The 23876-nt window shown below is 46.3% G+C and overlaps 1 protein-coding gene across 26 annotated transcripts in view; it reads right to left on the bottom strand.

Annotated features, from left to right (window-relative positions):
* The window catches only part of ank2b (ankyrin 2b, neuronal), a 1120520-nt gene that overhangs the window by 804375 nt on the left and 292269 nt on the right, over positions 1-23876 (bottom strand). For 2 of the 26 annotated variants that reach the window (XM_085962250.1, XM_085962261.1), the window contains exon 2: positions 8939-9000. The exons of the other annotated variants lie outside the window; for them this stretch is intronic. In XM_085962250.1, the coding sequence (XP_085818376.1) occupies positions 8939-8959 (21 nt within the window). In that variant the 5' untranslated portion in view covers positions 8960-9000. The remainder of the gene's footprint in view (positions 1-8938; positions 9001-23876) is intronic. 26 annotated transcript variants of the gene reach the window in all.

The following is a 23876-nucleotide window of genomic DNA, read 5'->3' as shown; positions in this document are numbered from 1 at the left end:
GGGGACCTTTGTGAGGTCGGGAAACCTGGAAGAATGGGTTTCACTGCTTCACAAGGCTGAAGCCTACGCGAGCAGGTAGGTATATTGGGGGAGTGAGAGAGATCATGGGGCGGGGGGCTGGGGGTGGCCCGGATCGTGGGGATTGGAGGTCCCAATTAGCACGGGGGTGGGGGGGGGGGGGCGGGGAGGGGTTACTAGGTAGCTTATTGGGCTGGGGGAAAGCACGCCTGCTCCTCCTGGCCCACAAGCAGTGCTGTAAAGGCACTTAACTCATGCATTCAGCCCTTCTTGCCTGCTTTAAGCTACCGAGTTTCCCCGAGGCCCGGGAAACCCGGCCACCTGTGGTTAAAAATAGAATGACTGTTAGAAATGAAGGCAGGCAACCTTATTATATTTATAAATGACCAACCCACTTTCCACAAGCGGATTGGTGTGCCACCCCTCGTCCCACTTCCGTTAAAACCAGGTGTGGGCAGATTCGGTTTGTGTTCCAGGTTGTTTGCATTTTAACCTGACACGATCTCAACCCACACGTTTTTGGGAATTAAGATTCAGACCAAGGTTTAGTTGAGCCATGCAGAGCAGGAACACCCCAGGTATAATTTCTGGTCTCTGTTGAGTTAGCTGACCCAAGTCAAGTGGCAGTAGAGATGTTAAAATTGGCCTCAGCGGCCTTGGATCGGTGAGAGAAAAATTGGCCAGAGTTTTTCCTCTTAAATGCTAGTGATCCTGCTGGCAAATGCATGTGGATGGACATTTAGTGAGGACACCAATGGGGCCCTTTGTCAAATAGCCTCCCAAAAGTGAATGGAGGAAAAATGTTATCGCTTTGCGCCTCCCGTTAGTGCCCTAAGAGGGCGCTAATGGGGCGCAAAGCAACTATCGCCCGGGCGCGGCGCTGCCAACGCCTCCAGCAAAATTCAGCGGCAGGTTAGCGGCAGCACTAACCGTTAGCGGCCTGTGGCCCTGCGCCACCAGTGATGACGTCATCTCCCTGGCCGCGATCTTCGGGAGTGCCCCATGACTTACCGCCGGATGCTATGTCCGACGGGGTCAGGGGGTGCCGACCTGCAGCCGGGGCGGCGATATTTTAAAAGCGAGGTGCAGGGCGGTCATTTTTGTTGCTGGCCACCTGCCAGCACCTGCCTTCCGCTGCCGTCCCCGGACTCCTGACTCGCGCCCCTGTGGAGTGCCGGCTGCGCTCCATTAGCCCGGCACTTCTCTTGAGTGCCGGGCTCATTTGCCGGCACTTCGATCCCCGGTGGCCCAGCTGGGCCCCGGATCGCGCTGTGCAAGGCCCCTCCCCTTTAAGAAGGGGAGGAAAGCCTGCAATACCATGGCGTGATGTGCTGCAGCGCTGCGATATTCCCTCGCAGCGCTCCAAGAGGGAGGCGGGGTGCAACCACTCAATTTCAACCGCGGGGCACTCATTTTTCCGGGCCCCAACTCAATTTTTCCCCCAATGAAAAATTGCTGTTTGGGCCAGTACATGTGGTACTCTACCCCAGCAAAAAGTCAATGGCCAGAATTTTCTCAGGGGAGGCGGGTTGGGGGTGGGGGGCCTCCGAGATGGGTGGGAAACCCGGGAGGCCAGGTTTCCCGCAGGCCCTGCTGACTTTAATGGCAGGGCCTGATTTGAATGTTAGGCCTCGGATTCCCGCCCGCAACCAGCCAGATTGAGAGGCTTGTGGCTGGCCTCAGCATCATCAGTGAGAGTGGGTGGGGCTGGGGGGGGGGGGGTGGCGGGGAAGAGAGGCCTCATGGTCGGGATCAGAGGCCTGGGGAGGCGATCGGAGGCCTTGTGAGGGGTTCTCCGAATGCGGGGGGGTGGGTTAGGTAGGGACCCTGGATCCAGGAGGTAGGTATAAAGCCACTTACCTCCTGGATGCAGTAGTTGTTCTGGACTTATTACATGCAGATAGCACCCTCTAGTGGTAGTTAGTGTATAGCAGTTTTAGTATACTGCAATAGGTCATTTGACCTTGTTCCTGTTTTAACCCGGAAATAGTATTCCAGAAAGAACCTACTGAGTTATGGAGAATCTCCCATGAGGGATTCTCAATCCTGTGTCATCTCATCTTATATGCTGGGCAGGACGCAATGTCTGTGAGTATCTTTGTTTGTTAACATGATAGCAACTTTGTCAGTGTAGTATTTGACAATACTTTGTTTATAAGAAGTTATTAGTTGTTAGCTACAGAAGTTTAGCTCAAGTGCTATTTAGTTAGTCTATTCTATTGTTATAAATATGTTTATATCTTATGTAACATCTAATGTATAGTACTCAGTTCTATGTAAAAAACATACTTGGTCTTTGTTTACAGTTTCACAAATTTGTTCAAGTAAAGCTTCAAAACAGCAAACCCGCTTGTCGAGGAATTATTTGAATGAGTGTTTAGCTGGCTACAGAGCACGTCTAGCGAGACCAGTACAGTAGTCCCTGCCTCGGTTTAACTATCGGGTTTCACGAATTGTGTGAAACCCGTCCACAGGCAGTTAAATTCAAAATGGAGGTGAATAAAAGAGGCTGTCAGCCTCATTACAATATTTAAATTAAAGTACCATCCCCTGGGAGCGGGTTGGTCGCCCGCCTCCCTTCCAAACTAGAAGTTGGAGGCAGGATCAGGTCGAGAATCCCATTTTTTTTACAATTTAACTGCCCCTACATACAAACCCACCTGTTTTTTAGGGGAAAATTCCAGCCAATATCTTCAGGAGAGAGAGAAAATATAAAGAATAACTTGCAGCCATGTCAAGGTAGTGGCATGAACTTCAAAGCTATTCATAGTTATCAACAGACTGTAGTGGGTGCTCCGGTTTCCTCCCACAGTCCAAAGATGTGCAGGTTAGGTTGATTTGGCTATGATAAATTGACCCTTAGTGTTAGGGGATTAAATACGTGGGGTTACGGGGATAGGGTGGGATATGTGTCGGTGCAGGCTCGATGGGCCGAAATGGCCTCTATCTGCACTGTAGATTCTGTGATTCTGTGAAGGGAGCATAACCTTAAAATTAGAGCTAGGCCATTCGGAAGTAAAGCCAGGAAGCACTTCTTCACACAAAGGGCAGTGAAAATCTGGAACTCTTTCCCACAAAAAGCTGTTGAGGCTAGCTAATTGAAAATTTAAAAACCGAGATTGTATAAATTTTTGTTATGTAAGGGTATTAAGGAATATAGAACCAAGGAGGGTAAACAGAGTTAAAACACAGATCAGCCATGACCTAACTGAATGGCGGAACAAGCTTGAGGGGCTGAATGGCCTACTCCTGCTATGTTCCTAAATGTAAACCAATCTGAATCTCATTCTTACACCGGCATGTTTCTGAGTTTCATGTTCATATCTATTTATGCCCATTCTACTATTGTTCAAGAAAAGCTATGATTTTCTCCTGTAACAATCAGTAAAATAAATTCCAATATCACTGTTTTCAAGTATCACTATTGTCAGTGTACAAACAGGATTCTGCCAGCCATTAGAAAGAGTATGAACTCCACATGTATTGATATCAGAAAATATTGAGGACACACTGCTGAGTAACACATTCTGGAATATGTTCCAAGGCAACAAAACATAGAGGGTTTGAGATGATATAAATAAACTGCTCAAGCATTGCTCTCTCAGTTAATGGCATCATCTCAGCCTTCAAAGCTGACTTTCATGAAGTACACTGCAGAATGTGTGCTGGCCTACATGTTGATGCTTTCTTCTATGTTGTTTACATTATTAAAAATGCCTATTATTTGTGTCATACCATGGAAAATGTCAAAATGTATCATGCAAATTTGTATCCGTAATAAATTAAATTCATAAGATGCTTAAAATTCTCATTATAAAGCACAAAATTCTTTAAAGCAACAAACAACAGTGGACATCACAGCTGCATTTAGCCACAAGGTTATCATTGACTCCAGAACACTTCAAAGGGGATTTTTGTCTTATTTTGTGAGCAAATTATTTATGTTATTAATTTAAAAAATAGGGTATTGATTTCCTTTAAAATCCACATCAGCTGCTAGCATTCCTGCTTTTTGAACTCTTAGTCATTGTCCTATATGCAGAATACATGAAGCATCTGAAACTCTTAATTTATAGTTGTGACCTTGGCTGTCAGTCACGTGAATTATGGGCCATGTCTCATCCTGCAGGGAGTAACTACAATTACCATAGTAATAGCATTTGGTTCTGTACAAGATAACATCACAATCTTACCAATCTTTTTGGAAAATTTCGTAGGTCTAATCTTCATAAAAAGCTATCTTTGAAGTGTTATTGTACCAGAACATTTTGCACTGGAGTAACAAGATGCAAGTTCCTGCTGTCAGGGTGCTTTCCAACAGGGAATAAAAGAATATTTAAGGGCAAGCCAACATTGACAACCTTCACACATCTCCTGACAGCTAACTACAAAGCTGCACTGACAGACTCTGAGTGGAGGCTGGCTATCTGCTTAGCCATAGAATGGTGCACAGCATAGTGGTACTGGAAGTAAAAACTGGGAGGAATAGATAACAAACTGGAGCGGGGAGGGGGAATATTGGTTCAAACTTAATATTGAACTAACTCCAGCAACATGTGCAAATTGGCCAGTTTATTTGTCAGCACTGTCATCTTTGTAAGTCATAAAATCTCACTGTTGCAGTTTTAATTTTTTTTAATCCTGCCAATTTCTCTCTTCCCTTCCCTCCCTTCCTGAAGACATCAAGGTTGACATTAGTCTTGAGTGACAATGCAAAATGGCAGTATCACATGGGCTGCCCATTATATCCCTGCCTGACATCGAGTTCTCAGGCGAGGCGTACAACAGGCAGTCTATGCGATACAGCCTGTTTGCCCTACTGCCCAAGACGGATTTCTACCAGGGTTAATTTACACTCTGGTATCCCACTCAATTGACCACTGTTCGTGTGCAAGCCTTGACAGCTAGTGCTGGGTGACTATATGACCGCCGAGTTAAATCATATCTTCACCCTACATCCACTACCATCTGGAGGTTGCTGGATAGCAATCAAGGGCAACTTTCCCCTCTCTAACAATAGGGCATTGAGCCAGTCGTAGCTGCAGCTGAGATCAGCTAACTCAACACAGACCAAGGATTGAACCGGGTCCTTCCTGGTCTATGACCCAGCTTGGAGATTCATCTGAGGAGCTCGATATACCTCTTTTCGAAAAGAAGTAGCACGATATCTTAAATCTAATTTATACCATTCATATTCATTCCCCATTTGCAGCTGTTTCTGATCCTATGGGAGCAGGAGGTGACATAGGCATGTGCCAAGCTGAGGTAGAAACCCCCACCATCAGTATGCTATTTTAAAAGTGTTTTTAAAGTAAATGGACCCGAAAATCCTCAGGGGTTCCACAGGTCTCTCATTGTAACTCTGGTAAGATATAAGCAAACCCACTGGAAAACAGCAGGGATCTGGCCGTGATGGGTCTTCACTGTTTCTGGAATTTTTCAGCCTGCTTTGTAAGGAGCAGGACGTCCACCCATCGCATACAAGGTAAAGAACTTAAGAACATAAGAATCAGGAGCAGGAATAGGCCATACGGCCCCTCGAGCCTGCTCCGCCATGCAATAAGATCATGGCTGGTCTTCAACCTCAACTCCACTTTCCTGCCCAATCCCCATATCCCTTGATTCCTCTGGAGTCCAAAAATCTATCTATCCATCTCAGCCCTGAATATACTCAATGACTGAGCATCCACAGCACTTTGTGGCAGAGAATTCCTCCTCATCTCAGTTTTAAAAGGCCGGCCCCTTATGCTGAGACTCTGCCCCCTAGTTCTAAACTCTCCAGCCAGGGGAAACAACCTCTCAGCATTTATCCTGTCAATCCTCCTCAGAATTTTATATGTTTCAATGAGATTACCTCTCATTCTTCTAAACACCAGAGAGTATAGGTCCAATCTACTCAATCCCTCCTCATAGGACAACCCTCTCATCCTAGGAATCAATCTAGTGAACCTTCGTTGCCTCTAAGGCAAGTACATCCTTCCTTAAATAAGGAGACCAAAACTGTGCACTGTACTCCAGGTGTGATCTCACTAGAGCCCTGTACAATTGTAGCAAGACTTCCTTACTCTTGTATGCCAACCCTCTATTAATAAAGGCGAACATGACATTTGCCTTCCTAATTGCTTGCTAACTCTCTGTGTTTCTTGTACAAGGACACCTAAATCTCTCAGAACATCAACATTTAATAGTTTCTCACCGTTTAAAAAATATTCTGTTTTTCTAATCTTCCTACCAAAGTGAATAATCTCACATTTCCCCACATTATACTCCATCTGTCACCTTATTGCCCACTCACTTAACCTGTCTATATCCCTTTGCAGGCACTTTGTGTCCTCACAACTTACTGTCCCACCTATTCAATCTCTGTATCATCAGCAAACTTGGATATATTACACTCAGTCCCTTCATCTTAGTCATTAATATAGATTGTAAATAGCTGAGGTCCAAGCACTGATCCTTGCAGCACCCCACCAGTTACAGCCTGCAATCTGAAAATGACCCGTTTATCCCTACTCTCTGTTTCCTGTTAACCAAGCCTTTATCCATGCTAATACATTACCCCCAACCCCATGTGCCCTTACCTTGCTTAACAATCTTTTATGTGGCACCTTATCGAATGCCTTTTGGAAATCCAAATATATTACATCCACTGGATCCCCTTTATCTACCCTGCTAGTTACATCCTCAAAAAACTCTAATAAATTTGTTCAACACGATTTACCTTTCATAAAACCATGTTGACTCTGCCTAATCATATTATGATTTTCTACCCTGTTACCATTTCCGTAATAATGGATTCCAGCATTTTCCCGACGACTGAGGTCAGGCTAACTGGCCTGTAGTTCCCTGTTTTCTTTCTCCCTCCTTTCTTGAATAAGTGGGGTTACATTTGCTATCTTCCAATCCACTGGGACTGTTCCTGAATCTAGGGAATTTTGGAAGATCACAACCAATGCATCCACTATCTCTGAAGCCACCTCTTTTAGAACCCTAGGATGTAGGCTATCAGGTCCAGGGGATCTGTCGGCTTTTAGTCCCATTAGTTGCTCAAGTACTCTTTCTCTACTAATATTAATTACTTTAAGTTCCTCGTTCTCATAGCCCCTTGGTTCCCCACTATTTTTGGTATACTTTTTGTGTCTTCTACTGTGAAGCCAAACACAAAATATTTGTTTAAAGTCTCTGCCATTTCCTTGTTCCCCAATATAATTTCTCCTGTCTCAACCTCTAAGGGACCAACGTTTACTTTTGCTACTCTCTTCCTTGTTACATACTTGTAGAAGCTCTTACAATCTGTTTTTATATTTCTTGCTAATTTACTCTCCTATCCTATTTTCTCCCTTTTTATTAATTTTTTGGTCATGAGGGGATTGGAGCTTTGAGCGGTCACTTCCCACCCCAGGTGTTCCCACTTCCTTGGCTCTGGGGACCACGATGGCAGGTGGTGAACAGAGGCATACCAGTCTGCAGATGGTGCATAAGCAAGTAGCCTGGGCCCCTGAAGAATGATGCAATTTTCTTTTTAAATTTACCCTGATTTCCCTCTTTACGCAAGGGGCCAAAGGGGACTCGGCTGGGTTCTGAGGAGGAGGGCAGGGCAATGCTCCCTGGATGGTGCCCACCAGCCCCACTTATATTAGGCGCCCTCTGGTTGATCCCAGTTGGGTAACGCTAGGTAGCACCGATAGGTGGGATCCTGGCATAACCCCCGGGATTGCACCTCATGGATTTTCAGGGCCAATGGATTCTAATAAATCTGATGTACACTCTGACTCAAGTCCCTGCTCACCTCATGGTCACCAAAACATACATTGGATAATGAATCTGATACTGTCCAAGTCCACCCAATGTCCTGCTTCAAGGAAGTGGGTAGAGGGAAAGAATTAACTTAGTCTAGATCATCAGAGGTGAGTTGTGTTCATTGTAAATCACCTAGTTTACATATCTTTAATGTAAATCAGTTCTTGAACTAATTATTAAAGGTGCTTCATGGCCATAATAGCATTGTGAATATCAACCCAAAATGAAGAAATGAAAGCAGCAGACGTGTACAAAGAATTCTATCTGACTGAAGATTACCTCATTTTTCCATCTGTAATACTGAAGTCAACAGTGTTCAAGAGTGAGCATAGCGCTAGGTCAAAAAGTTAAACCCATCCAAGGTGAGTCGATTCAATCATGCTGTGCCCTGGTTTCAGTTGGCTTGGTTCAGACTCCTTATAAAAAGGCTGATCTCTCTGTTCGTCAACACCATCTTGCAGTACAAGTTGGAAAACCCAAAAGCTAAGACAGGTTTCCACCTATGTAATGTAGTTTGTACTTGGGTTCAAGTTGAATAGGCTGGGGTCAGTTCAGGTTGAACCACAGATATCCTATATATGGCCAGAGGACAAACATATGCTGCAATGACTTGTTATCATGAAGTTACCCCAGTACCATGGTACCATGATACCATAAGCCAGTGTGCCCATTAGTGCTATTGCCCATCACAGTCCTGAATTCAAAAAAGATTTAAAAACATTAGAGATTGGAGAGCTTATTTGTTTTATGACAAAACACAACATCAAGTTTAGATTTATTAAAACAAACAATTTTAAACTTCCCTAATACACATCCTCCTGCTAACGCTCCTACTGGATCTATTCTCTGCTCTGATACAAATCGTTTTGCTGAATGTTTTAGAGTCTTGCAATTCCAGAAGACTGGCCTTATTTATTGCTGTGGACATTGGCACATGGTAAAATGGCCAACAAGTGATGCAAGTGGAGCGTCACATATTGACCCGCTAACCTTATTAAAAGGGACTTGGGGTCAAATTACCCTGAGAAATGGAAACTGAGGTTGCTGGGCTTACCCTGAACTACAACAGTGGTAAGTACTCAGAGCAGAGCTCAATATGCTAGAAAAGCAGAACAGGTACCTTCTGTAACATGGTGCTCATCTTTCCATGTCAGTTCCTCATAATAATGTTCGTTTACTTACCTGCAAAAAAAAAGGAAAAAAGTTAGATAAGCATTTTCAAGATACATTCTTATGAGTTTTTACTCGCTTTTGTTACTTGGGTAAAATAATTCAAATAATACTGATGGACTAGCTTTGCATTGTAATAGAATCACTAGTCTAGTTTGGCTTAAATATTTTACTTTTTCACACTATTGACTGGTAGTCATTTATAAAGCCATGTGCATGATTTGAGCATATTATTAACACAGTACACTTTTTAAGATAGTGGATAGAGGAATTATTGCTGTTGATAAACTGATTGTATAATTTATTTTCTCCCCTCCAGTTATCTGCCCTCATTTCCTGAAAGCACTGACTCAAGCAGGGGCACTATTCCATAGACACAGATTGAGCTCTTGACACTTTATCCAAGTGTGCATTCATCATGTGTGAGCCTCAACGGAGAGTGTAAGCAAGCTCACAGACAATATAGGTCATCACAGGCATGCCCAATTCAGTCATCATATGTCCATTGTGTCCATACATGTGCGATTTCCATCAAGGGTCATGAGATAGCAATCGGCAACAGAGACCCTGGTTGAATATTTGCTCTCCCTTACTCACAGATGTGCTAATCTCAACTGTAGCCCCTTGCAATCGGCTAACTGAATGAATTGAGGGTCAAATGTAGGACCTTCCTCAGCTATGTTAGTCAGTTTCATATTAGGCAGTGCAAGTATCAACTGAGCCATCTGGAGAGCTGAGCAGAGCAAGCAGTTGTTAAAAATGACCTACAATTGATCTCAATCATGTTGGGCCAGTAATTCCTGTCCCAACGCGTGAGTACGGTCGGGGTACTCACGCGTCTGGCTGGAGGAAATGCCGGTTTTCAGCATGCACAGCGCATGCGGGGAAAAACGGCATTTCCTATCCTCTGAACGAAGGGGTTCAGAGGCAGAACGCGTGCGACTGCACAGGCAGCGCGTGCGCAGTAAAATTCCTTTTTTTTCCCAAAGTTGCACGCGTGTAAAGGCCTCCGGTCTTTACGCGTGGAAAAACAAGACGTAAGTATTTAGTTTTTCAGGTAAGTGGGCTTTTAGTACAATGTAGAATTTTTTTTTCCACAGGTTTGTTATTTTTAAAGAATTTACAGGATGGTAAGTTTAGTTTTAGACCCTATTTTTTATTTTTTTTTATTTTTTCAAAGAATTGATTAATTGGTTAAAACATTTTTTAAAACTTATTTATAGTTATTATAATCAGTGGGATGTTTTTTAAAATTTTATTTAAAGTTAAAGTAGTGTTTTGGCAGCCCATACTTTTCATGAGTTTGACAGCTCTTACTGTCAAACTCATGAATCAGTTTCCCCTCCCCTGATTGGCTGCACAGTGCTCACCTGATCCCAGCCGGCACATCACACTAACTACGCCGCTGGATCAGGTTAGCACAGCGCGCCGACAGCTGAACCGGGCCTGTGACAGGAAATGCAAGCGGGCCCGGGCTTCAGATGTTGGCGCGCAGGGTGAGTGCAGATCGGGGGCTTGCACGCGCGGCAAGCCCCCGATCCTAATTTCAGGGCCGTTATCACAGTGAACGAGAGGTCACTATATTGTCATTGTACTGTTGCAAAACTCTTATCCATGGTAAGCATCGGCTTCACTTTAAAGTCAGTTCAATTTCATTACACAGCATGAAACATTGTCCAAGTGGTTGTGAAATTGGCTGACAGGAGCAAATCACCCTGAATGGTAAAATGTGCACCTGTACAGACTGAAACTCCTCCATCTACATATGGCATGTGACCAGAATTGTCACTAATATTTGGACCTCACATCAACAAGGTGTAGTAATACGTCCTCAGGAAAAGTCAACATGAGGGTGATTAATGCAGAGAAGATATAGCAAAATACACTGTAAACATATTCTGTGTCCCAAATGTAAAGCATTACTGAACTGATTGTCCAGAGTATTCACTGGAAGGTAAAGATCCGCATGCACCACACTTTCAGTAACATTTTAAGTACTATATTGTGAAAAATACAAAAATAAAGCTCCTGGGTTAAAGGATTAGTCACGGGTAGTTAAAACTATAATCTGGATCTGCTCTCTGTTAGCTTTTCACTTTTCAGTCAGTGACTGTTGTGTTCCCATTTCCTGCTGTGCAAAATCTCTCTGTCAAGGCAAGATCATTAAAAGTCATTTGGCAACAGTAACTTCACAGACCAAAGGCCTATCATAATAGAGCCCTTACACAGCAAGGATTACTGTAAGTCAGTTACGCTGTAACATAAATATGTATTTATGAAGTAAACTGACAAAAATGTAAGGTGGAATCATCATGCTTTATCTTTTCTATGTGAAATTATTAGAGCATGGCTTAAGAGTTTAATTTTTCATTATCTGGTGAAATTCAGTCCATCACATCCATCCCAATGACTCAGAAGTAAAGTTGCTATCTCTGATCCACCTTTGCTGGGAAATTTCCTGGTTCGATCCTGGTTGATCTCAGCCAGGGCAATAGTTGCCATTACAGCTGGCCCCAGCAACCCTGGGCTAGGGAAGAGAAGACACATAGGGCTTGATTTTGCCAGGCCCGAGGAGGCAGGATTGGAGGCGTATGAGGTGATAAAATCGCAAAAACTGGCGTGCGGGCCCGATCCCGCCTCCATGCAATTTTCCCACATGCGAGTTTTCTGACCCCGTTTCCCTCCCGCCTCTTGGAGGCGGAATAGGCCCTTAAGGCCCTTAACAACCACTTAATTGCCTCTATAACCCCATTTTGAGACGCTGGAACACGCCAGTGAATCCTGGCGGCATCACAAGTGGACTGCTTACTAACAGCTGCAGCTCCACCATTAAAAAGGAGTTTTCACCAATCATCATTTGCAGGTGGCAGAACTTTGTTGTCTCAGGTCTGGGAGAACTTTTAGCAGGCATACTCATTGTTGTGGAAGTTTGGAGCCTGACACCCATCTCCAGTGTGACCTCCTGGGAAACCTTTCTCCCCATCTTGAATGAGCACTTCCTCAACTGAGGTATATACCAGAAGAATGGGAACTATTTATTTCCTTTCCTCCTGGTCATCAGATTCAGACGAAGACCAGCCGCGGCAGCAGCAGAACCCTGACCAACAGCAGCACCAACTGCAGGAGCAACAGCAGGAGCTCCAAGCTGCTGCTCACCCACCTGAAGCTGCGCAGGCCAGAAGGCACCAGCGCATGGAAGCACGTCGGCGCAGGAGATACCCCCAAAACAGGGTCTACAGACAGAGGATCACCTACCTCAACATGACTGAGCAGCAGTGCCAAAGGAGGCTCCGACTTTCGCAAGAGGTAGTGGGTGACATCTGCGCAATGCTGCAGCAAGACCTGGAGCCCAGAGGAGCAGGTGGACACCCCTTGCCAGTGGCCGTCAAAGTCACCACCGCACTCAACTTTTTTGCTTCAGGCTCATTCCAGGGATCAGCAGCAGACATCAGCGGCGTCTCCCAGGCGGCCACACACACTTGCATCACGCAGGTAACTGATGCCCTCTTTACCATCGTGCACAATTACATTAATTTCTCCAAGGATCAAGCCAGTGTAACTGCATGTGCAGTTGGGTTCGACAATCTGGCAGGCTTTCCAAGGGTGCAGGGCATCGTTGACTGCACACATGTGGCCCTTAAGGCACCCCATCACAATCCAGGTATTTTTGTCAACCGCAAGGGCTTCCACTCCCTCAATGTACAGCTGGTGTGTGATCACAAGAAGGAAGTTTTCATGTTTGTGCCAAGTACCCTGGCAATTGCCATGACTCCTTCATCCTACACCAGTCTAGTGTGCCTCCACTCTTCAGTCCGCCAGACCAACCTTTTGGATGGCTACTTGGAGACAAGGGCTATCCCCTGAAGACATGGCTAATGACGCCATTGAGGAGCCCATCCGCCAAAGCTGAGGCGCACTACAACTCCAGCCACATTTCCACCAGATCCATAATCAAGCAAACCATAGGCTTGCTGAAGATGCACCTCAGATGCCTTGATAGATCAGATGGAGCCCTGCAGTACTCAGCAGCCAGGGTCTCCAGAATGGTCGTAGTTTGCTGTGCACTTCACAACATGGTACAGCGTTGTGGTTTGCAGATGCCTGAGGAACAAGTGGCTCATCAAATAGCCTCCTCAGATGAGGAGAGCGACAACGAACAGCTTCCAGAGGCCCATCAACCAGCGGCAGCAGCATGCGAGCACATTGCTGCCCGGGATGCAAGGCACACACTCATCTTGGCCAGATTTGCTTAGCCTGCACAATCAAACACTTTTGCCTCGCACCTTCTTATCAGGCCATCGACAATGGCCAAGAACCTGCGGAATCCTATCACTCTGACCACCATATGGACAATTGCAAGTCATCCTAAGCCCTCAATGTGGAAGTCCCATTAGCGAAATGACACACGCCACAACTGCAACAGTTTGCCATCACAATTTTTAATGACAATAACCAACTGATGGCTTTTCAAAATTAAACATAACATTACACCCAAGTGACTACTCTTGTGACTACTTGTGCAGTATCTTCCTCTTACGCGTGCTCCTACGTGGTGCTTCCCCTGTGGCTTCAGCAGATATGGAGGCCCCTTGCGCACTTTCTTGCTGCTCCTGTCTTGACACCTTTGGCAGGCGTCCTCTGGGGTTGCAAATCTGTGAGGGCTCGGCAACAGTCTGCTGCTCCTGCGGCTGTGCAGGGGTTGAGACGTCGATCTCAGTTGGGTGGGGGCTCAGGTGGGGCTCTGACCGAGGGCTCTGCAGTGGTATGGAAGTGTGAGCACTTGGAGAGGAGCCCCCACTTCCTTGATGTCTGCCACCAACATCCCTCTCATGGGTCAGCCCCACTTCAGAGCCAGCAAGTGGCTTGACAGCACCTTGCTGCACTTCAGGGGGGCCATGAGGACCCGTTTCTGTACTGGAAGTCCTACTCAGAAGGACTTGCATGAAGGTCTGGTTTGTTTGCACAATAGCTGACCATCGCTCCTCAAGAGATGTCAGTCTATTCTGAACAATTACCATGTTTTCCATGCCCTGGCGACTAAGCTCCTCCATGGACGTAGCCGTCCTCTCCTCTACGGTGGCCAACCTTACCATGGAGGTAGCCATCCTTTCAGCGGAGGTTGCCATCCTTTCCGTGGTGATGCGTTCATGTGCCAACGCCTCCACAAAGGCTCTGCTCATGCTAGCGATGGACTCCTCCATTGGCTCCACACTCGCAGCAACCCTGGAGACAAAACCTGCCAGAGACTCCTGCACCTGTTCCTGGAGTTCCAGCACCACTCTCCTTCTGGATGGACCCGGAGGCACAGGGTCGACATGCAGCGGGGCCTAGCTGGGAGCGTCCTGTGTCCTCCGACGAGGACTCTCCACTGCTGTCCCTGTCTCCACCATCTGCTGATGCTCACTTGTGAGTTGTGATACACCAGGTGACAACTCTACTCTATGTCCCGAAGGTCCCACCAAGGTGTGAGTGTCTGCGCTGGTGATGTGCGCTTAATTCTGCTGACGCAGCGCCTTCGGAGGTTGCAGCTTCCTCTGAGGAGTCTGGAAGCTCAGGCTCTTCCTCCTGGACAGTGGGGACGGGGGCTGTCGATGGTCCTGTGGGGGAGTGAAGGAAAGAGTTAGAGATGTGAGGTCAAGGTTACATGCACATTGAATAGTGCAGATGATCATAAGTCAATCTGTTAGAGCATCAGATTCATTATCAGTGACTCATGCAATGTCAATGAGATGCCAAACTATTCTGTCACCAGCTTGCTGTGATACGCCTGCCTGTCCGTCCCCCACTTGGGAATCGTCCTCTATCCTGGCAATTTCCAGGGCCGCCTCCTCTGAGGTGGTGAGCTGGGCTACTGAGGGTGGCCCTCTTCCTGTCCTCGCTCTTTCCCCCTTATTGTGGGCTCTCTCTTCCTGCAATGCGGGACACAAGTGGAGTTTGAGTGAGAATGAAGGAGTGAGTGTAGAGATTCCATAGCATAGATGCTTAGAAGGAGACAAAAGGCCCTCCCTGTGTGTTGTAAGTTGTCATTGCATCACAGTGATAGAGAGTGTGAGGGCTGCATGGTCGAATAGTTAAGTGAATGTGACCATAGAGAGAGAGGGAATGGGTAAGGGTGCAGGGATGTGTCAAGTGGGATGTGGAGGAAGAGGTTGGCAAAGCAGAGTGCTGGTGAGGAGAGGCGATGGGGATCAGATTGAGGGTGATGGGAAAGTCATACTCACTTTTCCTGTGCGCGCAAGGTCATGAAACCTCTTCCTGCACTGCAGCTAGGTTCTGCGGCACAGAGATTGAGTTGACCTCCTGGGCCACTTGCAGCCACTCAGCTTTAGTCTGCTGGGGAGGCTTCTTCCTCCCTGAGGAAGGGAAGAGCACCTTCTTATTTGCTCTTGCTCCCTCCACCAGAGCTTGCAGGGCGGCGTCATCGAACCGTGGAGCACACTTTGGCCTACTGCTGGACATAGTTGCTGAATGAAGCGATCACAACAATGGACATAAAGTTTAAAGTCTCCAGAAGAAGCAAGGCTGCTTGCAGGCCTTAAATCCAGCAGCATTGATGACATCATCTGAGGCGACTTTCAGGATGGAAAGACTAATTGGGCCAGGGTTCCCACACGCTGGAAATCAATTGCCCAATTAGGGGAAAATCGCACTTTTTTTTCCACATTACACTGGAGTCGGGTTCAGGACTCGAAAAACACCTGACACGCTCCCAGCCCGCCCCAATGGCAAAATCGAGCCCCTAATCTCAGTTTAGTGACCCCTTACCGGATGTATAAACATGTGGATGTCAGGAGGGGAAAGGATCTGGCTCAAATATTATGCCCTTCAGACCAGTTGCATTCAAGGTTCACAAGTGAATAATGGCCACTTAGGGAGGTATCGGAGGGTGCCCAGTGCCTGTGGAAACGTACCCTAGCAAGGAGCTCAGGAGAGGAAAAAAATTGGAAAGAAGAAAACTTCAGCTTCTTACAGCTTTTTATTGCCATTGTACTGATCATTTGGAGTGTTTCACACCGCTGGAATATATGACAATTTAAACAATGGCTGCATCTGGTTGAGGCCAGCTTCAAAAACTATTTACTAGCACACAAGACAATGAAATTAATGGCATTAAAACACGCTGGGGGACGACATTCACTTTGCACCTGAAATGGGCGGGAAGTCAGCAGAGCGATGGCTCCACGGTTCAGTTTGGGCGACATGGCATCCAAGCCAAATTCGACATCGGGCCTCACTTGAATACAAGCAAGTCGTGGCCTGACGACTTCAGTCCGGTTCCAATGCCAAGCCAGCCCACAGTAAGTCGGGGGTGGGGGAGACAAAGCTGTGAGGGGTTGGAGCCCAAGTCAACACCAGCCCACAGTATTTCTGTGGATCCAGGAAAAGCACTCCTTTTCCTTCCGGCTCCACAAAAATGCAACATAAAAGGTTTAGTGGCTGCTTTTTGAGCGGCCTCCAGCAGTCCCTTTAAGATCACTGGTAGAACTAGGCGAAAGCTTGCATGCCCATTTGTACCTGAACTTTGCATCAGGGATTTACAGGGTCATCTGAATTTTGTGGCAGGCGGGACTTGGACGTCAATCAAGTGGCCAAGATGCCTCTGTCACTCCGAGTTTCAATTCCTGGCTGCCTAATATCCATACACAAAATGGATGGCCTGGAGTTAAATTTCTCACCCATTATTGCAGTACTTGCACAGGATCATCACCACAATGGTAAAAATGAAATGCAGCTCTTCCTCCTCCCTGAACAATAATGTTTACCAAGCTCTTCCTTCTTTGATACATCCTCCTTTAAAGAACATTGCAAGGAACATAAAAGTGGACTGTAAAAGCTTCTACAAGTATGTAAAAAGAAAAAGATTAGTAGGTCCCTTACAGTCAGAAACAGGAGAATTTATAATGGGGAAGAAGGAAATGGCAGAGCAATTAAACAAATACTTTGGTTCTGTCTTCATGGAAGAGGACAAAAATAATTTCCCAGAAATGCGAGGGAACCAAGGGTCTAATGAAAGGAAATTAGTACTGTATTAATAAAAAAAAGTGCTGGAGAAATTAATGGGATTGAAAGCTGATAAATCCCCAGGGCCTGATAATCTGCATCCCAGAGTACTAAAAGAGGTAGCCATGGAAATAGTAGATGCATTGGTTGTCATCTTCCAAAATTCTATAGATTATGGAACAGTTCCGGCAGATTGGAGGGTGGCAAATGTAACCCCACTATGTAAAAAAGGGAGCGAGAAAACCGGGAACTACAGACTGGTTAGCCTATCAGTAGTAGGGAAAATGCTAGAGTCTATTAAAAAGGATGTGATAACAGGACACTTAGAAAATATCAATGGGATTAGACAAAGTCAACATGGATTTATGAAAGGAAAATCGTGTTTGATAAACCTACTGGAGTTTTTTGAAGATGTAACTGGTAGAATAGATAAGGGAGAACCAGTGGATGTGGTGTATTTGAATTTTCAGAAGGTCTTTGATAAAGTCCCACATAAGAGGTTAGTGTGCAAAATTAAAGCACATGGGATTGGGGGTAATATACTGGCATGGACTGAAAATTGGTTAACAGACAGGAAACAGAGAGTAGGAATAAATGGGTCTTTTTCGGCGTGGCAGGCGGTGACTAGTGGGGTACCGCAGGGATCAGTGCTTGGGCCCCAGCTATTCACAATATATATCAATGATTTGGATGAGGGAACCAAATGTAATATTTCCAAGTTTGCTGACGACACAAAATTAGTTGGGATTGTGAGTTGTGAGGAGGATGCAAAGAGGCTTCAAGGCGATTTAGACAAGTTGAGTGAGTGGGCAAGTGCATGGCAGATGCAGTATAACATGTGAAGTTATCCACGGTAGGAAAAACAGAAAGGTAGAGTATTATTTAAATGGTGATAGATTGGGAAATGCTGATGTACAAAGGGACCTGGGTGTTCTTGTACACCAGTCACTGAAAGCAAACATGCAGGTGTAGCAGGCAGTTAGGAAGGCAAATGGTTTTTTGGCCTTCACTGCAAGAGGATTTGAGTACAGGAGCGAGGATGTCTTACTACAGTTGTACAGGGCCTTGGTGAGGCCACACCTGGACTACTGTGTGCAGTTTTGGTCTCCTTACCTAAGAAAGGATATACTTGCCATAGAGGGAGTGCAGCGAAGATTCACCAGACTGATTCCTGGGATGGCAGGACTGTCATATGAGGAGAGATTGGGTCGACTAGGCCTGTATTCACTAGAGTTTAGAAGAATGAGAGGGGATCTCATTGAAACGTCTAAAATTCTGACAGGGCTAGAGAGATTGGATGCAGGGAAGATGATTCCCCTGGCGGGGGGGCATCTAGAATGAGGAATCACAGTCTCAGGATACGGGGTAGGACATTTAGGACTGAGATGAGGAGAAATTTCTTCACTCAGAGGGTGGTGAACCTGTGGAATTCTCTACCACAGAAGGCTGTGCAGGCCAAGTCACTGAATATATTTAAGAAGGAGATAGATAGATTTCCAGACACAAAAGGCATCAAGGGGTATGGGGAGAGAGCGGGAATATGGTATTGAGATAGAGGATCAGCCATGATCATATTGAATGGCAGAGCAGGCTCGAAGGGATGAATGGCCTACTCCTGCTCCTATTTTTCCATGTTTCTATGCTGAGCACACAACTTCCAGTGCCCAGCCTGGATTCCCACCTCAAGGTGAGAGGCAGTATCACAAGACATTTCCAATCTGCTATTTGGAGAGTCATTTAGTGTGACAACCAAGCTGATGAGCCCGCCTCAATTTATTTTGAGGAAGACACTTTTGAATAGATTGAAAAGTCTGACCTTTATAAGGTGAATGTTTACACAAGGAGATGGAAAGGGCCAAGCAGGTCCTATACACAGACCTAAAAGACAGTGTGAGCAAATTGAGCAGCCTTTTCTTGTTCCAATCTGCCAAGCTTCTTACAGAAAAAAAGAACTTGCACTTATATACAGGGGGGTAGCATCTTATCGTGTTTCCTAGGCCATGCCCAAGTATTTCGCATCCAATTAATTACATTTTGAACTGCAGTCAAAATACAGTAGCCAACATGTGTACAAAAAGATCCCACGGCAGCAAATGGGATGAATGACCACTTCCAAATCTAGCATGGAGTCCACTCTTCATTCAAAATAATCTTTATTGTAAAAAGATTTCATCCAAACTCACAATTTATTAGTCCCAATGTATACAACTTCCTGTTTTGATACTCGGTAAAGGTCGAACAATGTTTATATCTTCTACAAGTAATGTTGTTGAACTTCAGAAATATTCCCAGCCATATATTCAATGTTAATTTTCAGGATTAAGAAATATTATTCAGACTGTAGGTATTCGGGTTCACCAATTGTAGGTGTTGGACGAATGCCTATCAAATAATCGAGGTCGACTCCGGGAGAACAATCAAATAGTTCTTCAATGCAAGAATAATCGAATTCCAACAGCTGGCTGAGATCGGTACAGGAGAGCCATTAAGTAGGTCTTAACCAGACGGAGACGCCACGAGGACTGACGTCCCGGGGATTGCGTCATGACGTCATCGCGTTTTCCAGCGCTTGGGGCGGTCACGTGATGTGCAGCATGACGTCATCACGTTTGCCCGCGCTTGGGGCAGTCACGTGATGTGCGGCGTGACGTCATCACGTTTGCCCGCGCTTGGGGCAGTCACGTGATGTGCGACATGACGTCATCGTGTTTGCCCGCGCTTGGGGCAGTCACGTGATGTGCGACATGACGTCATCGTGTTTGCCCGCGTCATCGCGTTCGCCTGCGCTCCCAAAGGGGGAACGCCCCACACAGGCAAACCGTATATATACATTGTTACGTTAAAGGGAATTATGTACTGTAAGTAAGGGACACTCGGTGGTACCGCTACATGCGCCCCCCCAGAATTCGCTTTAACGGACAACGTCAAACGATGAGATGGTCTGACGAGCCTGTCCGAACGACTCCTGTAGTCTCGAGACAGAGACGGTTGGGTGGCTGGCGGTCTGGCGGGCGGTCGTACTTGGTCTGCCGTTAATGACGATGGATAGCTGGTGGTCGGGCAGGCGGTCGTACTTGGGCTGCCGTAACGACGATGGGTGGTCGGTGGTCTCGGCGGTCGTGCTGTCTCGACTTGGCGGGCGAGGTCCAAATATGTGGTCCGGTAGATGGGGTCTTGAACGGATCCCGATGTGTGCAAGGGTGAATAAAACGTATTCAGCCCTGTGAAGGACTGTGGAAGCGTGTGACCTCTGCAGCCCGTGGTTCGAAGCGGGCGCCGGGGCGAAACAGCTGGCCACGTCATAGTGACTGGCAGGTTGGGCAGACGCGGACCATGGCTCTGTCATTGTTGGAAGAAGGTCCCCAGTCTGACGAAATCTGCAGGAACGCCGAACGGGCAATCCAGGAGGAAATAAACGTGGGTCTTGGCAGGTCGGTGAACTCGCCAACAGGCGAGCGAACGCTTTGGCAGTCGGGAACGCACGAACAGCGCGTGCCGTAGTGCTACTACGGTAACACAGAAGAGAGTGAACTGTTGCTGCGTTGATCAGTGATCGGTGATGACAGCAATTTTCGCGAGGCCGATCGCGGCCGCGGGATGCCCATTGGACCCGTCCTCGATGGTCACAGCGTCAGTAGATGTTTGCTTTTGTTGAGGGGAAAACTGCCGGGAGGGCGGCAACGCTTCGCCTTCGCGCCGAAAAGCGTGGTAGAAGAAACAGACCAGCAGGCTGACGGGCTGGTGCGGCGTCGGCGGGGGATGGGTCCTCGTGGTTTGCGAGGGGCGAATCTTCGTGGTTTGCGAGGGATGGGTCTTCGTGGGTTGCGAGGAGCGAAGCCTCATGGATTGCGAGGGGCGAGTCCTCGTGGGTTGCGAGGGGTGGTTGGCAAGGACTGAGTCCTCGTGGCCTCTCCGCCGGAGTGCGCTCCGATCCTGTGAGCCCGAAAACGTGCTGCACCCGCGCTGTGAGGGTGTTATACTTGCTGTTCCGCCGTGGGGTCGTCGAAGAGGCTGACGCTCCAAAATTCGGTAGAGCTGTCGAAAACGGAGACCGTATCCAGGTACGTGGTCTGCGCCGTATCGATGTTGCACAGGGCGAACGGGGCTTCTACCAGAATAAAGCACGAGGGCGATTGTTGCTCCCAGTGTTGCGGTAGCTGAGCGAAACGGCTGTAGCTTCCAGGCGTGCTTCTTTCGTGAAAAACGTTCACGAAAAATCGGGGTCCAGCTGCGCTGCTTTCGTGAAAAACGTTCACGAAAAACGGGGTCACCAATGTAGGTATTGATGAGCTCCCGTCCTAACGTCGTTGGTCACCAATTGTAGGTATTCAGGTTCACCAATTGTAGGTGTTGGACGAATGCCTATCAAATAATCGAGGTCGACTCCAGGAGAACAATCAAATAGTTCTTTAATGCAAGAATAATCGAATTCCAACAGCTGGCTGAGATCGGTACAGGAGAGCCATTAAGTAGGTCTTAACCAGACGGAGACGCCACGAGGACTGACTAGTCAGTCCCGGGGATTGCGTCATGACGTCATCGCGTTTTCCCGCACTTGGGGCGGTCACGTGATGTGCGGCGTGACGTCATTGCGTTTGCCCGCATCATCGCGTTCACCCGCGCTCCCAAAGGGGGAACGCCCCACACAGGCAAACCGCATATATACATCGTTACGTTAAAGGGAATTATGTACGGTAAGTAAGGGACACTCGGTGGTACCGCTACAAGACCTCATTTAGACTGGTAATAGAAAAATCTATTTTCCTGGTTATAGATGCATTATATTATGCGCTAAGCTCAATTATAAAGAGGTGCCTTGCTCCCTCTTACACAATCTCATTTAAACATTGAACTAAACGTATGCAAAGGTTTGCCACATTCCCAGATTTATGTTTTATTATCTAATCTGGTTTACCTTTGTTTTGGGATGTGGGGATATTTGATTTGTTTAATATTCCCAGAGAAAGAAACAGTACGAATTTCGTCCTATGCAGGACTGAGATACTTTCCTGTCATCAGTAAATGCTTTCGTGTGTGGTTACTTGGCAAGGTGTTTGTGTAAGCCGCTGGTTGTATTTGCTTCTTGGAAGAGACAGAACAGCCCAGCCGGGTATGCGTGCAGTATGATGCTGTAGAAGTGCTCAACAATCTGTAAATTAGGATCCGCAGCAGCATGTCAAGGTTATTAAAGCGAACCATATATCTTGTTTATTATGTTGTTCATTTTTGAGTTGAAAGGACAGAATTGATCACTGAAATCTGATAGATGTTCACTTTATTTAACTTTCTTATTCAACTTCCCAAGTAATTAAAATGAAACTCGACCGACAAAAAAGTTTTCTCCACCAAAACATACACAATATACATACATAGATCTTTTAAGATGTGAAACAGGCTCCTGCGCCTGCTTTCACTAAAGGTTGTGGGATCAAGTCCCACTCCAGAGACTTGAGCACCTAAAGCTAGGCCGACACTCCAGTGCAGTGCTATGGGAGTGCCGCACTGTCGACGGTGCCGTCTTTCGGAGGCCCCGTCTGCTCTCTCAGGTGGACGTAAAAGATCCCATGTCACTATTTCGAACAAGAGCAGGGGAGTTATCCCCGGTGTCCTGGCCAATATTTCTCCCTCAACCAACATAACAAAAACAGATTGTCTGGTCATTATCACATTGCTGTTTGTGGGAGCTTGCTGTGCGCAAATTGGCTGCCACGTTTCCCACATTACAACAGTGACTACACTCCAAAAAGTACTTCATTGGCTGTAAAGCGCTTTGAGACGTCCTGTGGTCGTGAAAAGAGCTATATAAATGCAAGTCTTTCTTTCTTTTAACCGTAAGAAAAATGTCCGTAATGCTGGGCAGTACTCTGCGGCAGTAATTGGTATTTCCAAGGCATACCTTGACAGATCGCGAACTTGCGGTTATATTTCAAAGGCGGTATGAGTACGCCGTCATACCCACTGCAAAATCCGGGCCAATGTTTCTTACTTCCCCTGCTACTGCTGAAACATACCACTAGGGTGAGCAAAGGAGCCACATATAGCAAATTCGCAACATCGCAACAAAATGCATGTGTCATTGTTATAGCAATGGAAGGGGAAACAGAATTTATCTACACCTAGTTCTAGTTCTCATTCTAATTTGCCTGTAACGTCCACCTGCTCAGGTGTTTTGAGACATAAAGATCACATGGCACTATTTAAATAACAGTTCTCTGGTGTCTGGGGCAACAATCTTCCTTCAACCAACACAATAAAAAACAAATGGATTAAATGGTGATTCATCTTATTGTACTTATGATACCTTCTTATGCGCAAAAAAAACTCCCACATTCATCTACACAAGAGCAATCTCAGTTTCAAAAGTAATTAAATGTATGTCCAGTGCTTTATGACACCCCAAGAGATGAGGTGATGCACTATCTAAATGCAAGTTTTTTTCTTATAACTCATGGAGTCATACCTAGCACAAAGGAAGATGGTTGTGGTTGTTAGAGGCCTGATTAACAGGGTCGGTCAGGGAAGATCATGAGGAGGGTCGGGGAAAGGTTTCAATGACCGACCTGCCTCCCGAGAGCAGAGTGGTCGCCTGCCCCTCATCCCACTTCAGTTAAAACCGGAAGTGGGCGGGTTTGAGGCGGGTTGCACTCCCCTTTCAGATTTTTTACATTTTAACCTCCCACCCAAAACATTTTTGGGGGTTTAAACCCAAGTCTCAATTAGATCAATGGATTGGAGAATCTAGCGCAATAGAATGCTCATTTGGCAAAAGGACCTACCCTGGAAAACTGAGATCTTGCTATATCCACACTCCCAAAGTTTTATTAAATTAAACATGGGGCTGTGTGGAAGCTTAAGAAATTATGTTGTGCTTATGTAACAGATAAAAG

The sequence above is a fragment of the Somniosus microcephalus genome, chromosome 2 (genome assembly GCF_052327205.1).
Source record: "Somniosus microcephalus isolate GS21.2 chromosome 2, FLI_Smic_1.0, whole genome shotgun sequence".
Taxonomy (NCBI): domain Eukaryota; kingdom Metazoa; phylum Chordata; class Chondrichthyes; order Squaliformes; family Somniosidae; genus Somniosus; species Somniosus microcephalus.
Note: the sequence above shows the minus strand (reverse complement) of the source record. Positions and strands in the feature narration are given on the sequence as shown.